This window comes from Psittacula echo (assembly GCF_963264785.1).
Source record: "Psittacula echo genome assembly, chromosome: 1".
NCBI lineage: Eukaryota > Metazoa > Chordata > Aves > Psittaciformes > Psittacidae > Psittacula > Psittacula echo.
The window spans coordinates 146,085,899-146,102,581 of NC_137735.1; the positions used below are offsets into that span (position 1 = coordinate 146,085,899).

Here is a 16,683-nt window from a genome sequence, read left to right on the forward strand (position 1 = left end):
CTGCCAGCGTGTTAAAATACCAGCCTAGTCAAAAAAGAAATAAAATATCTGAAGAGGACACATTTATTGGTGAAATAGGAGCAGCTGCATGAGTGAAGTTTAAAATATTGTCCTTTGAAATCATAGAAGTCTGCTTATTTTTAGCTTGTGAGATGCTGTTAGCTTCCTGTATAAGTGCGGTTACATAAGAGACATAATCCGCATGGCAGCAGGGCCCCTACATGCCAAGCTATAAGATTACACAACTGCCCCTGAGCTTGCTCCTTCCAGGCAGAAAACAAAGCCTCACACCTCTCCTAACTGTTCTGCTGCTGCTGCGTCAGACTTACAGACGCATATATTGCAACATACAAATGAATGCGGTCATTCATATGTACCTGTACGTGTAGATATCTATGTATATTGACACACACACTTTTTCTTATCACAGCTTAAGCAAGGTATTCATTGAGCCAGAAAAATACTACCTTGGAATTATTCTGGTGACATTAAACAAGGAATAAACTGGTGTGTTTTAACTCTTAAAACCAGCACAGTTAAATGTCAAACACATGCTTACTTTGGGAAGCTACCGAAAAAGCTCTCCTCTCTTCTTGAATGTGACCTCTAACTGCTGCTTACTGCTGCGTGCTGTGGTATGTGGAAAGCACACAGTGCCCTTGCTGAATGAGAACAATTTAGGGGCTTTAATCTCATTAAGCAGTATGTGACAGCATTGTTTTAACTTGTGTTTTTTTGGGGGATCAGACTTGAGTCTCTGAGAATCTGTACTGTTCCCAGCCGGTATCATCTGCTGAAGTGTACAGAACTATCATTTCCAACTTATTTTTAGAGCAACCTGTGTTTGTAAATACTCCTCGCTATCTGAGTTTGGCCTAGATTGACAGGAAATTACTTTTCCTGAAACATAAACAAACAAAAAGTGGCTATCACAGCATCTTAAAGGTATCAAAGTTTCTTTGGCAAAAAACATTCATGCGTTCTTATTATGCATGACGTGCAATTTTAATTTACTATCTGTCTACATCAAACGCTGTCAGTGCAAAACCAAGATAATTTTTAACTTAACCAACATTTTTTTATCTTATCAAGGAGTTTTAACAGGAGAAATGTACACATGCATAGTTGTGCACAGTGTTACAAATCCAGACTGGTCTGAAATGTCATCCTTTTGGTTTTGCCTGTGAGGACTGTTAGCACTTTTTTCTATAACGGTATCATTCCCATTTTTAGAAAGCCACTGACTCTGGCAGAGAACATTGCGTTTGGAAAAAGATGATGAAACCCAAAATGCTCGCATGATTACGTTCAGCCAGCAAGCCTTTCTCATCTATTTTCATCTTAAAGAATCAGTGGCAGAAGAGGATTTCAGAAAGCATGTTAAATATCCACATTCTTGAGCTGTGCCACTCCAGGCTAGCTCTACCCACCCCAGCTTTGGCTTCTGGTGGGGCACCAAGGCCCGGGTTGGTCACTGCAAGGAGCCTCAGCTCATGTGGCAGTACACCACATCCTTGGATGGATATGCTGCCCTGTCATATCTTGTTTAGATACTTGGTTCCTTCAATAATCATTAAGAAGCCCAGACCAAATTCTGATTTTGGTCTTCTACTTCAGACAACCTGGCAATGAGGATGCAGAACTGGGCTTTCAGTTCTTCACAGAAATATCTGAGCCAAATTCAAAAACTGTTGTTTCCAGGTAGATATACTACGAGAAACACCCATGCTCTTCTGTGTGAAGTGTTAACCTAGACTAAAGAAGAGCCGTTGGGCAAATTTACACCTGACATAACTGACAGAGCCCTATGGACTTTAATAAGGCTCTGCCAATGTACCCTAATAAAGAATATACACCACAGACTGAATCAGGAATACTACCACTTTACCCACAGCATTTGTGTTGTTTGTATAAACTTCCATAGAGTAGCAGAACTTTAGCTGATGAAGACCTTATGTCAGTTTAATTGAATTTATGCTATCTAAATAAATTGTGTATATAAGTCACAAGTTTATTCTTATAAGCCTACAGAAATAATGCAAACACTGCAAAAAGTGACACACAACATTTTAAAAACACATTTCACTGACACAATGCATGAGGATTACAGCATTTTCACATTGCTTCTGGTTTCAGAACACAGGACATCGTAATACAAATCAGGATCACCTAGTTTAAATACACACCTGCATTGGTGACAGGTACTTAGCAAAACTGGGCTAATAATTTCTATGCTCTCAATACACTAAAGTATGTGTAAGTTCCCCTTGAAGTTTAGCAAACTCTGAACTGAATAAAGGAGCTAAAGTAGAATGTATACAATCAAAAAGTATTTGTAAAGGTAAAACATCCTAGCTTTAGTTTAAAGGGAGAGTTCTTAACAACTGTCAGATTTTTTCAACTTTAATTCTTTCTCTCCCACATAAAAATAATGAAGTTTTTTCCCTTCCCTTTTGCTGTCACTCACTGCTGTTTCACACGACAAAGCAAAAGGTCAGAGGCAAAGTTCTCCTGTAGGTTCTCAGCACAAGTACGAGTTTGTTTAACTTTTTTACTGAGGTGAAGCTTTCACTGTCAGAGCAGAAGCTTTATCTGTTGAACATATGACTAAAACATGAGTTAAAAGTAAAGGAACTAGTAAAAAAGAGGGGTCTGCTTTCAAAATGCTTAATGTCTGAAGCAGTTTCAGGAATGGCAGATGAAGAAAACAGAAATAACTGTTTAATCAACAATGCCTTTTCCCCATGCAATAAAAATTTGCTAAGAAACAGAACTCTTAGCAGCACTATTTCTTACTTCCTTACACTGCCTCAGAAGACTAGTGTCTGGTACAGAGAAGAATAAGCTGCATGATGGCTAAGAGGAAGACATAAGACTTTTGTTTTCTTGATCTACTGAACACAATGTGAACCCAGGGCTCCATTAGCCTTTGTGCAGGCAATTCGCAAAATATTCCTGTCCAGCCCTGGTAACACTGGCACATGAATCTCTGCCTCATGGCTTCAATACTGTCCAGGCTGGGTTCACCAGTCACCTGAAACTTGAGGCCTCTCTCTGAGTTACGGGCTTGGATTTTGAAATTAGTGGGTGACAAATGGAGGTAAGCAGAAGATTCACTGTTTTTGCGGATACATCTTCCATTCTTCTTGCAAAGGACTTTGCTACAGAGTTTGGCTGCTGATGTCACATTAATAACATAATGTCCTAAGGGTCCGTCAATGTACCGTTTCACAGTTGAACAGCTCTCCTGTAAATAATAAAAGACCATGACACATTTCTCAGCAGCTAGCATTATGTCCAAATTTATTATATCTAAGAAGATGGTAGTACAAAACTGTTCTTGGCTAAAGTAACCTGTTGAGACAAATCTCGTTGGATTTATGTACTGGAGTTTAAATGAGCTTACTTCTGTGGGTAAGATTAACAAACCTTTACTGCCTTTTCTACTTGGATACTTGGTAGAAACATCCAATATTAGACTAGGGAGGAGTTCTAGTATGCAGAAAGAGAGTTTATATGCTAATCTGAGACTAACTAGTTCTTTAAGTAGAGATTTCTGGTAATTGCTAACAAGGAGCAGTGCCTGGGACCAATAGGTTTTAAAGCACATATTGAACCACCGCTTCGGTCCTGATCTCTCCAACTCCTTCAGTTTACAAGGAGCAACAGCATTTTCAGAAACCAGCACAGAAGTTGCTGCAATTGCAGCTACAAATTTCCAGTTCATATTTTCCTCTTCTTCTTCCCAAGTCAAGCACTGCTTTTGCAGAGACTCCAGCAAGAAAAGAGCAGACTGCATGAAAAGACGAGTACGCACCAAAGCCCAGCCCAGGTTTAGAAGCAAGGGCTTGTCTGTTGTTCCTCTTGCGGAACTCCAGTACAGCCTCCTGCCACCTGCATCACTTCAAGAAGGATTATTTATGAAAGCTTGAAGAACCTAGGAGGAGGAGATAGGCCTTGCAGAACAAGGTAAAACAAACTTGTGCTTATATTTGTATGTTATTGTTTCAAAACATGTCTTTCTTCTAACCTGGACCCGTTATTCCAGGATGCTATGAATGACCTGCCCAAAGCAATATTCTCTGAAGCAATGGGATTTCTCAGTCTGACGAAAGTATAGAACTAATGAGACCTGAAGGTAGCACTAGGCCATGATCCTCAGTTGCTGGCTGATGACTTTGATAAAAATAGGTAGGTGCTATGGAGTGCATGGTGGCAGAGAAGAGGTATTGAGGTGATTCCTAAATACTAATAAACCAATACAGACCTACCTTTGAGCTGGCGTATTGCATACTGCCCCAGAGAACAACTCCAGCTGCTCCCAAAGCTGCACTTTCACCAATGGTATTTACCAGATCCCTCTGAAAAAAGGAGGCCAAAACCAGACATCAGAAAAACAAAGATATAAAAATAAAAGTAAAAATGCACTAGGATATGGGTATCAGTTCCCACCCTACCCCGAGGAGACATCAGTCCTGTAGTATATTCTTCACAATAAAATCACTATTCAGTTTAGCAAGCTCTTCTGTGTATCTCCACAGGTTTGCATAGGTTGCATTCATGAATGTGACTAGTAAATAATTATTCACAAGGGGTCCTCCAACAAACCTGGTGGAGTAAGAATTGAATGATCTATTTTATCTACCAGCCTTTGAATGATTGCCATACCTACATAAACACCATTTTTGGCAAATGATGACAAGTATGATCACACATCATTGGATTACCCTCACAGCGTCTAGTTGCAGTTGATAGGCTGTAGGCAGGAGTCTAACTTGTGCTGCTTTAGTCATACCAATACAGTTACAAAGCTGCTGTTACTACCAGCATGAATGCCATTATTCCAAGAAACATATATTTGAAAAACAAGCCTCTCCCAGTGCTACACAGTGCCAATACTTGCACACTGACTTAACCATGTTGACTTTTAGAGCTGCACCAATAAGCAGTGGAGTTGTAGCTATAGCAGTAACACAGCTTTACCGAACACAGACTGTGTAGAACTGGTGCCTTGCCAACAAGCTAGCAACATACCTTACAAGTGTCTTAAAGACATTCCATGAGACTGTGACTGTTGTGTCTAGAGAAATGCAATTAAGTCTCAGAAAATATGGAGGAAGGATCGCCTTCCACCCGCAAATTTCAAAGTGTGATCAATTACATCGAAACCCATTTCTGTCTACAAGAACTGATAACAAAGTAGTTCCTGATCAGTGTTTTTAATGACAGATATTACAGTGTTTGATGAAGAAACAGCAAACTCCTTTAAAAAGATACTGATGGTCTTTCTTTGATACAGTCTTTTCACCTGTTTTTAGGAGAATACAATCCAAAAGACCGGACAAATTATTGCAGTATGGTGGTGGCTTCTCAGAAATGCAAAATGGCAGAGTGGAAGAACCATGTTATTATTGTTAATTACTACTAAATAATTTATTTCACCATATAAGTGGGCTTGTTGATTTTCCAGTGCATAGTTAAGGAGTCCTTGTTCCTGAAGCATTTATGGTCTGAGAGATAAAAAAGAAGGTCTTGATCCTTGACTAAAGGTTGGAGAAACCAGTGCAGCAAAACCTGCAGAAGTCTGAAAAAGTAGAGCTTCTCTGCTGGGTCTCAGTGTAGGGTTCAGAGTGATATAATTGGCCTTGACTGAAATGCATGTTGATGCTGATCATCCAAGCTGATTTTTAGAGAATGTCATTACTCTTAGAATTATACAGTCTGATGTTAGTTTTATAAAAGGATAGTGGTGAGGGCTGCAGGTGTTACATTTATGTGGGAAATGGTGAGGGGTTTTTCCTATGGGAAATTAATTTATCAATTAAAAAAAAACAAGTATGTGAATTAAGGATCAAAATATCAAATGCTAAGAGAATGAGAAATACAGCCTGACCTCTTGGTAATGAGGATTCTCAGGCTTTCCTCATCTGTAAGCATTTTATGAAGATTACCCAGATACAAAGGCTGATCTGTGATTCTACATTAGTCACATGATGGTTGAATGATTTAGCACTAACATGGTTCATATCTCAGTAAAAAATTAATGAAAGCTTTTCAGACAGACAAAATAAATAATCAATAGATATTTAGCACTGATGTATGAGCTAAGACCTGAGCAAGACCCAAAATAAAGATTTTGTAAGTAAGTAATATGCTATAAGGGTTAGGGTGCTTGACCAGGAATCAGTAAATCCAGTTTTTATTCCCTCATGTTCCACCTCTTTCTTTTGTTACTTTTAGAAATAGTTTAGGCTCGGATCCATGAAGGGATTTCAGCACTTCATGTCTAATTCATATGGATATAAAATAATCAAAAAAGAGCATGACCCTTAAAGTTCACCTAGTCCTCTGGGTGTGTGAAGTCCAATGGCACTGGTAATTTCACAACTGAAGCTCTCAAGGCACCTACACTTCCACTTTCAGCCCATACCTTGAATCACCACCTCACCAACGCTGAGAAACTCAGCACTTCTCTCAGGTTAAGGCCAAAATCTGGCATTTGATTGGAATGCATATTCCCCTAGGGATGCTTAAATGATTCTTGTAGCACCTACACAGGTGTGGATGCTGGTGAGAGCAGCAGCTCACTGAAAAGCAGAAATTGTATGAGCCTTTATATAAACACTTTTCTTCCACCTTAAATTTCCACTTTTTGTATCCTTTAAGACACAGGCTGAGTGCTAAGAGTCCTCCCCAGGAAGAAAGATAATTAGGAAGACATAGGCTGAATTTTTCTTTCTTCTCCTATGTTTAAAATGTACATCATCTCCAGCTAACCCTCCATCAAGGGTTACTTTCATGGTGAGGTTACACACAGTGTTCAGATGGGTGCCATTTCTTTTTTGGATGCCATTTAACTTTACTCCAATTCAACACAGGTTCATTGGAGAGCAAACAAAACAAGTGGGAACCTGAATACAACTTACGGCGAATTCAGCTTAATAATTAGGTAACTTGCCCACAAGGAAAGAAGTAAGGTTTCTGACTGTAACTTCTAGACCTAGTTATGTCTTTTACTGAATGACTGACTCATGTTCAGTATCTCAAAAGCCATTATCACAGAAGGGCTTTTCCCTGACTAATCTGTGAACATGAGGTTACACCACATTCTTTATTTTGCTCTCTAATACACTTGTTCCTTTTGGTCTGGCGATTCCTTAACTCTTTCCTGGTATCTAACACTGAGTGCTGGATTCATCCTGATGAGCCTGGGAAGAGAACGGAGCCAAGAGCTCCCACACCAGAGGTGGGCAGCAGTCACACAAAAAGGGTGACACCACCACCATCCTCCCCTGCCACAGACAGGGCTAGAAAATGACAGTTTCACCCCCATTTGGGTATTTTTAGGAAAGGAAAGCCACATGCCTCTCATAATAGATGAGAGTGGGAGCAGAGATAGGGAGGTACCTCTATGAAGCCCCAAGTGAGGCACACGAGCTCTACCAGCAGCCTCAGGCACAGCAGTCCTGATTTTGGGACTGAATCTAGCACCGCTTCTCACACAGCACAGCTTGGCATTAGTGGGGGCTCATTGGCACAGCTCTTCTGTCTGAGATTAAGAAATACCTCATATGGAAGAATACATGCAAGTTTAAAGAATGTTAGATACCATTTTAAATATGAGCATCTTGGCATTTGTCTAGGTGGGGAATCCTATTTCACTCCTCATACCAGACCCTCATCCATCCATGTTAGAGGACTGTCCTGAGGAGGCAACTTTATGGATCAGCTGCCACTGAGGTGTCTGGTGTTTCTCCAAGTGATAAAAGTCAACAAAGCCTCTTCTCTTCTGATGCTCGCTCTCGTTCAAGCTTTTGGGGGCAGTGTGCAACAGCCAAAGATCCTCAAGCTTATGTTGGGCTATCTCCAAGCAGAGAGTTGATTTGGCAGGGAGCAAGAAGCTTTAGTTTCTAACAATGCTTCTCCATATTCTGATCAGCCAACTGACTGCATTGGACAGTAAAAAAATAGGAGGTGAGCTAAGGCATTTCAGTTTTAGAGCCTGAGAGGAAGCAGGACAGTCAGTTGTAGTTGCATGCTGAGGAAAGAGAAGTAAATCTGTAATCTTTCCTTTAAATTTTGACCAGTCTTAGTTACAGACATGCTTTTTCTGTATTCAGGAACGGTAGCACAAGCCTGGCGCGGTTGCAGGGAATGGCCTCTGTACACATGCATACCTGTTAATTGGAGAATACTATCTGTAGGTGAACGAGAGCACTGTTATTCATTGTTCACCATTTGTTAGTTGTCATCCTGCTCTATTAATGACTTCAGCCAACTACTCAGGAAGCACAGATGTTACTGTTATCTTCCCTCTCCCACACACTTAAGTGGATTGTCAAGGCGAATAGTTTCTAAATACCCTACAGATGGCAAACTGCTTCTATGTATTTCATAATGATTGGGATCCCAATTCAGAATTTATAAATTGTTTCCAAGAAAAAAAGCAGAATGAATTTCTCAGACACCTTATGCTCAACTCACCTGATTTTCAGGTGCAGGCAGGGTGAAAGGTACAGCACACATAACTACAGCATCTGTTTATGACCTGGGTCTTACTTCTTTCTGGAGGTCTGCTAGACCAGTGTCTCTCCCTCAGTGACTTTGACTCACAACCATTCTTTCTATTTTCTTCCACTGTGATATTCAGTGTATTTCATGTTGTGTCCAGAAGAGCTCATACACAAAGCTTGAATGTGCCAGCAATTATTTCTGTTGCACCAGAATGTCACAGCTCTTGCAGAAATTGATGGAGCAGCACAGCAGTTCTCCTGTCAGAGTCCCTGTCAGAGCTCAGGTATCTGTTATCCTGCCATCCCAGTTTTAATATGGCCATTTAGCCTGGATGTTATTGTACTGCACTGTCTCCTTTCCTTGCAACATTCATGCACATCATTGCTGGAGCTCAGAGTTTTCATGCCTTGTCTGTAGGTCTGTGAGCATCACTTGTGGGCATGTCATAGATCAAATGAGAAGTTCCAGTCTAGTCTAAAATCTGAACGCACAAATCAATGTTTAAAGGGCCTTGATGGCTTCAGGGCTATGAAGGAAACCAAGAACTTTATTTTCCTATCACTCCTATTTAGAGTTTTCTGAAGTGCAACCCCGCAGGTTCCTGGCAGTCCCCAAGCTGTTCACACATAGCCTGAAGACATGTCAAGCCCATGTCCATTGCTGCCTGCAGAGCTGGGTTCTGTCCATATTAGAAAATATATAGAAGAGCATAACCCAAAGATGTTTCTCTGGCTATGCAGTATCTTCCTTGGCTGCAGAGTTATAAAGTGATCTTTAAGGCATTCAAAAGTAAACGGCTACATGCAATTGAAAAACAGGCCAGTGAGTTAGAAAGAATAACATAAGAGAAATGTCATATTACCACTGTACTGTTCAGAAAATAGCTTTAGGTAAAACAATAACTTTATACCACCACAGATTTTGAACTTGAGCATAACTGGTAACAGCATATTAGTTTTCATACCTCTCAATAACATTTGTGGTATTTTTATATCGATGAAAGGACTATTTTATATTATAAAAATGTATTATTACGGACTGCAGTTGAAGAGTGCTCAATTATTTCACAGCCTGGGTTCTTCAATGAAGGTGTTCTGGGTGAAATCCTGCCTGTACTGACCCCAGTGGCTCCTTGTTTTCAGCAGCAACCTTGCCTATTTGAAATCCCATGTTTTCTGAGTCAGTTAGGACCTGTAGTTTCCACATCACACAGAAAATAGCTCCAGAGTCCCCAGTTGCTGAAAAAATGAGGCAGACAGAATTCATGATTGCTTCTGTGCACCATTTAGTTTCTGAGGCAGCCTGAAACACTTCTCAGGTTGCTAGGGCTCCACTGCACCTCCCCAGCTCCAGCTCCAGGCTAAAGCCGTGTGCAGCCTGGAGTTTGCTGGACTGACTGTTGCTTTTTCCCTTACCTCTTCTCTCCCTTTGGCTGTTCTGGTTTGAGTCAAGAACTTGTCTCTATCAGCAGCAGAAGCGAGCTGTCACACAGCTCTCCGTAAACCAAAGGGACGTACCACCCCTAGATGCCCTGAGCCATCAAGGATCCTGCCCCAGATTCCCTCCCCTCTTATGGAATTGATAGAGCTCAAAGTAAAACTTTTGGAACTTGGGACAACTACTAGGGAAATTAATAAGCATCTGTGCCTCTCTATTATGTGCATAAACAGGCAGAGCCACAATCATTACACATCCAGAAAGTCTGGGGTTTGTAAGCATGTATTTTTATCATCAGTGTTGTGAACACTGTGTATTTATTGCACTTGATCATTGGTTGAAGGAACGTTGCATGACTCAAAAACTTGGTTTCTTTATTAAATGAACTCCGCAGTGTTAGCACTAAATGTTGGATCATGAAGATATTTGAACATGTTGTACCCCTGAAAAGTGAGATGGCCAATGCTTACCATGCAGGAGTTAGGAACTCCAGGCCAGACCAGTTTACTTGTCTGGTTTATTTCTATACTGAATGAATTTACATTCATATAAAGAAACAAAAAAGCCCTGAGGCTCCTTTCTCATGAAAGTTTATCTTTCCATTACACTAATTAGTTTTAAACTTCACAAAAATTTGTCAAGTTCATTTCAGAAGCTGTCCTGAAGAATTAAAATATCGGAATGAATTGCTTCCTTAAGGAAATGGTTTATATGTACTTTCTTTCTAAATTACCCTCATTAAAAATACGCAACGTTATCCTACATAAGTAGACCAAAGCACTGCAGTATTAACTCTCGAAAGGTGTAGAGATTGTACAGTACTTCCTTTTAGAGGGGTCACCTTAAAAAATATGAAAAACAAATGAATAAGTGTTGTTATAGAAGAAAAAATTTTAGCATGTATTTTTTCTAAGAGGCTTTTTCTACTCTCTACGTTTCTAAAATTGTCTGCTTACCTCTGTTAAAACATGAAAAGTATAGGCATAAAATGGTCTGGAGTAAACAAACACAGGCAAAACATAGTCTTTTCTAGCCATTGAGGCAACACGTATTGCCTCTTTAACCCGATAGTGAACAAATTTTAGTGCATTTGGACTTGACTTCAGTATATAATCCAGGTATATAGAAGGGTAGAGAGCAGTGCTTTCCTTCCACAGCCAAAGCAGGAGGTCATTGCGCGCAGACTCAATGGCTGGGCATTTCCCTGTGTATGTTTGAGGGTGTTCTTTGTAATCATAATTGTAGCAGTCTGGGTAAAGGTAGTAACCCCACAAACCGTTTGGTCTCATGTGCTCAGCCAGAAGGATGGTGTTGTTCATAAAACTCTTGCCAGCATCTTCAAATTCCTCTTTAGCCACTTTCCTAATTCTGTCCTCTGACCACTGAGGATGCCGTCTCCTAACCATCTCAAGAGACTTATTTCTATATATGCTTTTGTTGCCCCAGTTCCTATCCCACTGGGGCCTCCAGTTTTCCCAGTCAATGACTGCAAGTCCCTGGAATTTCTTCATGGGTATGCAGTAGTCAATGTCAGACTTTGCTTTATTGAGGTGTTTGATAAGACTTTCATTCTGGGGCACCCCTCCATTGACAGGATCTCCATTACCTGAGTAATAGGGATAGTATCCCAGATGTGTGTGATAGAAGATTGTCACATTGGATCCACTCAGAGTCTCATTGGTGTTGGATGCAATGTCAAAAATACTGAGATCCAGGTCCACCTTGTACCGCAGCCTGCACTGCTCGGTCGGTGCGTTCCAAACAACCATGAAAGGCTTGTGCAGAACCAGAGGGGCCCGTGCCGGTTTCGGCAGCTGAGCATCAACCATAGCGAGCAGCACTGCCACTGCTAACCATCTGACCCAAGCATCCATGGCATGGGGCTTTTCTGGGAAACTGTTATGGTGTGTCTTTGAAAAGAAAAATCAAACAAGACATGTTAGAAGGGCAGTAGCCACCCTGGAGGCAGATAGGATGGCAAAGGGATGCCTTTTGGTTTGATTTGCTTACGTTAGCATTATACCCAGCACAGAGAAAAGTGCAAAAGTGTAGTCTTGTAGGAATTAAGCCTATTATAAAATGCTTTCAAAGACTTTTTGATAGACTTCACTGTCTGGAAGTCTGTTCTGATGCTCAGCTTTTTTATGTCTTTCCCTCTCACCCAGACACCTCCCACAGTTGATTCAGACCTTTCCTTAACACTTATTTGCTCCCTGATGTCTACAAAAAAATAACTAATGAAAGAATAACTTAAAACCAACAATATAAAGATGAATGTGCTGATCATTTGAAACTTCAGCTTCCAAGCTACCAGTCTGCTACAGTCTAGACTTGCCTAGAATATCAGTACAGTGGGGCTAATGCCTTCTTTAATATCTGTATATGCTAATGGTCACAATAGGAAAAGTAACTTGTAACTCACGCAAATTAATCGGGAACTCAGAAATGCTGCAATTTTCAGCATATCTGAAAAAAAAAATAAGTGTATTGTTACCTACTCTTGAATTTAATTTTCTTTTTCTAAATGAGTAAACGCAATAGTGAGAACCAATCTTCAGGCTAAGAGGGTGATACTATTCATGACTTAATGGTTTAAGCTACTGATTATATACTGAAAGCAAGTTAAATATCAGTATATTAAAGAAAAACAATTATGTTAAGTAGATTTGAATTAGCCAAAAAAGCACGCTCCATCTTTAAAAAAGGGGCTTAGTTTGTAGCAGTAGGGGCCTATTAGTGTTAATTATTCCTTTCAGGATGTGCTGTTATCCCTGACTGTCACACTGGCTTGGGAACTATCAGTACTCTGGGAGGAGCAAGAGCTGCAGGGCTGCTGGCAGCCCTGGCACCCCAGCCCCACTTTGCACCCCATGGGGCAGCTGTCCACCCCCTGCCTGCAGTCAGCTGTTCCAGAATACTGCTCCTGCTTCTTCCCCAAAGAAGCACAGCTCAGCCCTGTCCTGGGACTGTCATTCAGGTCTCTTTGCTGGGAAATACAGTGCCTGTTATTGGGGCTGATGAGCAAACACTATACAGTGGGGTCCAGCTGATAAATCGGCTTGAATCCAGCGTTGATAAAAATTGCTTGCTGTTATGAATATTATCACATCTGTAGTATGACATGGTTTATCCTCTCAGTTGTTATCTTCTATCTGTCAAGTTTCTCCAGTTTAGTCACATGTTAAACCACTGCAACCACTTTCTGCAGTGCAGGTTCAATTCATGCACTAGCCATGTGAATTTGAAATGTCCTGAAGCTGGGCATTTTCTTACTTTACATCCATTTTTATTGACTTCTCTCCTTGCCTGTAAAGTCAGACCCAACGATCTTATTGTAATTATCCTAGCTTCACTTGTCACTAGTATTTTCTCACTCGATTGACCCCAGTTAATATCCTAACTTTCCTAGAAAAGGAGAGCTCTTTGCATGTACCCATCCTTTAGTCCACGGCCAGGATCTCTAGGTTTCTTGCTTTCCAAACCACTGCAGTCAACACACCACTCTGAATACTAGATTTTTTACTACTCCTTGGATATTACCTTTGAATCTGTAATGGGATGCCAGATCTACAGGAAGGCTGCAGGTACCCTTATCCAAATCTGCCAGCAGGCTTATTAAAGAAAAACTTTTTCACTGTTGGAAAATTTGTTGGCTTTCATAAGTAATAAAAAAAATTTGTCCTTCCTTGCCATTCTTCCATCCTTTGGGTTTGCTGTTTCTTTTCCTATCTGCTGCTGCTGTCCTGATCGGTGTTTCCCTAAAGTCTCTACTTGTCTTTTTGTCTCCTATGGAGCAGCTTTTCTCTCCTCTATCCCCAGCCTTGTGTTTTTCCATCCTCAGTCCCAGAAAAGCATTGAGCCCTCCTGACCCGTGGCCTGGTACATGAGAACCTTCCCAAGAGGTGGAGGAAGGCAGTCTGCAGTAAACAGTGGCTAGGGACAGCAAAGTGAAGAGCAGGACTGCAAGAAGCTGCCAGGCAAAACTCCCCAGGAGCAAGCCCTCGTTAACAAGCTAGGGATTTATGTTCTTGTTTCCTTGCCTGCTCTCTGGCTCCTTGCTTTGCCTGCCTAAATATGGATTTAGCACCCAAGTTTTGAAACTTTGCACACAATCGTTTAGATCCTATTAAGGATAACATCCTTGAGTGAAATGGGCCATTGCTACAGGCCATTAGGCTGATGCTACCTACAAGCATGACTGTCTGAAAAGGATGCCAGGTTATTTTCACTTCACTGATCTGCTGGAGGGAGGTGGTGTGCTTGAAACTGGTATCTTTTTCTGTTTTCCTGCAGAGTCTTGCATAATCATCTAAGTAATATCATAGGCTGAGAAAATACAAACAACAAAAACAAAAGCCACCAAAACTGTCTTTTCCTTCCTGTTTTATACAAACTGATGAATGCATCACAGGACTTTGCACTCATTCTTTGATGCAGCAAACTCACTTTGTACAGCTCCAAAAGCTTTTTCATGATTTTGCAGTACGTGAGAACAAGCTTATAATACAAACAAAGGTTTTCTCAAAAAGCAATAGCTCAGATGAAATGGGAGAACCAGGAGAGAAAGAAAAGACCTTTAGTGAATTTCTGTGGATGAAAAAATCTGGGAAAAGATCCCAGCTGCTTGTTCCCACAATCCAAATGCTGATATTGTGTTATTATGTACATATAATTAGATCTTTTTGTCAGGTATAATGACTAATACAGTACAGTTCTTGCCTAGATCTGACAGCCCTAAGCATTACACTACTGCAGATAATAAATCATAACAAAGAGAAGCCAGGAAATAATAGTACAGGATAATGTTAAGTTATATTTTTAGTTCCTGGCTAATTCTTGTCACTGTCCCTCAGAAGGCTTTAAAATCACAGCATCACAGAGTGGTTGAGGTTGGGAGAGACCTCTGAGGGACATCTGGTCCAACCCCCTGCTCAAGCAGGATCACCTAGAGCTGGTTATTCAGGACCAAGTACTTCACAAGTAACAAAATGAAAACTTTTATCTCAGGAAATGTTGAATAGTTCTCAAGAGTCTTTTGAATGGATTGACCAAATCTACCTTGAAGTTGTGAAGAAGCCTGGATACCTTGCTCGACTGCAGACATGCAGATGTCTGCTTCTGAAAGCTGAATCTCGCAAAAAAGAAGGGCAAGAATCTGTCTAATCATGCTTAAGCTATTTAGAAGTTAGAGGTCTGGTCAAGGACCATTCAGGGTCCTCCAGTGAATATTTCCCAAAGGTACTATAAATTCCTATTTAACAGTAGTCACTCAGCTGTTTGCATTAACCTAGAAAAGGAGGTGATAAGTGCCTGGGTAACATGCCTATCTTTTAGATGGCTAAAGCATCTCACTTTTCCTGCTACCTTCTATTACACACAGGAGATATTCCCATATACACAATTCCTTAAAGAGGAGACAAGTCAACAAGATTGTCCTTTGAAAGAGTTCCATTCCAGTTGCATTAATCTGCAATTAATTCTGATGTTATTTGCTTGCTTTTTCTTCAAAAAGTCACCAGAAGCCAAGTGAAACAAGTTTTCAAGGAAGCAGGTAAGCCTATAGTTGTGAAAGAGGAGAAAAAATTATCTGTTCTCTCACAAATGCACAAAAGAACCTCTAAGCAAGAACAAAACATCTTTTATCACAGTTTCCACTGCTGTATCTTTGGACTTTTTAGTTTCATGCATTGGCACTAATTGGGACTGCTTTAAACTCTGGGGTTTTTAATGAGCACTGACACTAACAGTTCCTTCTTGAAGCATATTATCAACCTTAATCCAAATTCTCCCATTTTTCTGATTCAATGGCGTATTATCATGGTTAATTTAACTTTCCAAAGATGCACATAGCTTTCTGAGGCACTACAATTTTTCAGAGCAGAAACTGTTCTCAGTGTTTCTGCTCTATATTCTAAAAACAAAAATGAATTCTTCATAAGTGAAAGAAATGGGGCCTGATCACAAATCCATTAAGTTGATGAGGCTGGGGTTTTTTTGTATTCAGGGAACTTTGGATCATGTCTGCACAAAAAACACGTAGCTTTCTACTTGCATGAGTTTCTGCTATGCAGTTTAGCATGAAGCAGTTTACAGCTGGATTTAAATATACTGTTTGATAAGTGTGGTGAAATTCAGCATTTCTTGGCTAGTAAAAACAAGTTCGTTTCTGCATATCCTTTTCTTCATTTTTGTAAGAAGAAACAAGAGAACGTTTGCTTTTCCCAAGCAGATGCTGTTAACTTAGTCAAACCTTTATTTCAACTGTGTTTATTGGTCAGAATTCCACCATATTTCCATTTCCAAATAGTTGATAACAGCTGAACTAAACATCCTAATTGCACACTTTGATTCCAAAATTAGTAAAAAATACAGAGTCACACCCTAAAGAGATGTATTTGTGCACCAAGTATTCCAATACAATGGGGCTTTGAGCAACCTGGTCCAGTGGAAGGTGTCCCTGTCCATGGCAGGGAGTCTAGAACTGTATGATCCCTAAGGTCCCTTCCAAACCAAACTGTTCTATGATTCTATGCTTGCAGCCTTCTTTACAAATGAATAAAAGTACAAAAGTAAACATACAGTTGACTCTTTGTTTAGCAAGTTGTATTACAGTTCACTTCCAATAGATGAACACAGACAGCAGGTTGCAAGACACAGCGCAGCGTCTCTTTATTTTTGTGCAAAATACATGAGAATAAATTCAGAGAGCAAGGAGGTGGGGATTCAGGCCCA

At 40.4% G+C, this 16,683-nt stretch overlaps 1 protein-coding gene across 1 annotated transcript; it reads right to left on the reverse strand.

Moving 5' to 3' along the window:
- Window positions 1-2,818: 2,818 nt before the first annotated feature.
- Window positions 2,819-11,825, reverse strand: LOC308217334 (hyaluronidase-1-like; the record flags this gene model as incomplete). The annotated part of the gene is made up of 3 exons (XM_080610345.1): window positions 2,819-3,247; window positions 4,272-4,361; window positions 10,908-11,825. 3 exons carry the CDS (start codon window positions 11,823-11,825, stop codon window positions 2,819-2,821), a joined length of 1,437 nt encoding a protein of 478 aa, XP_080466471.1.
- Window positions 11,826-16,683: the final 4,858 nt, after the last annotated feature.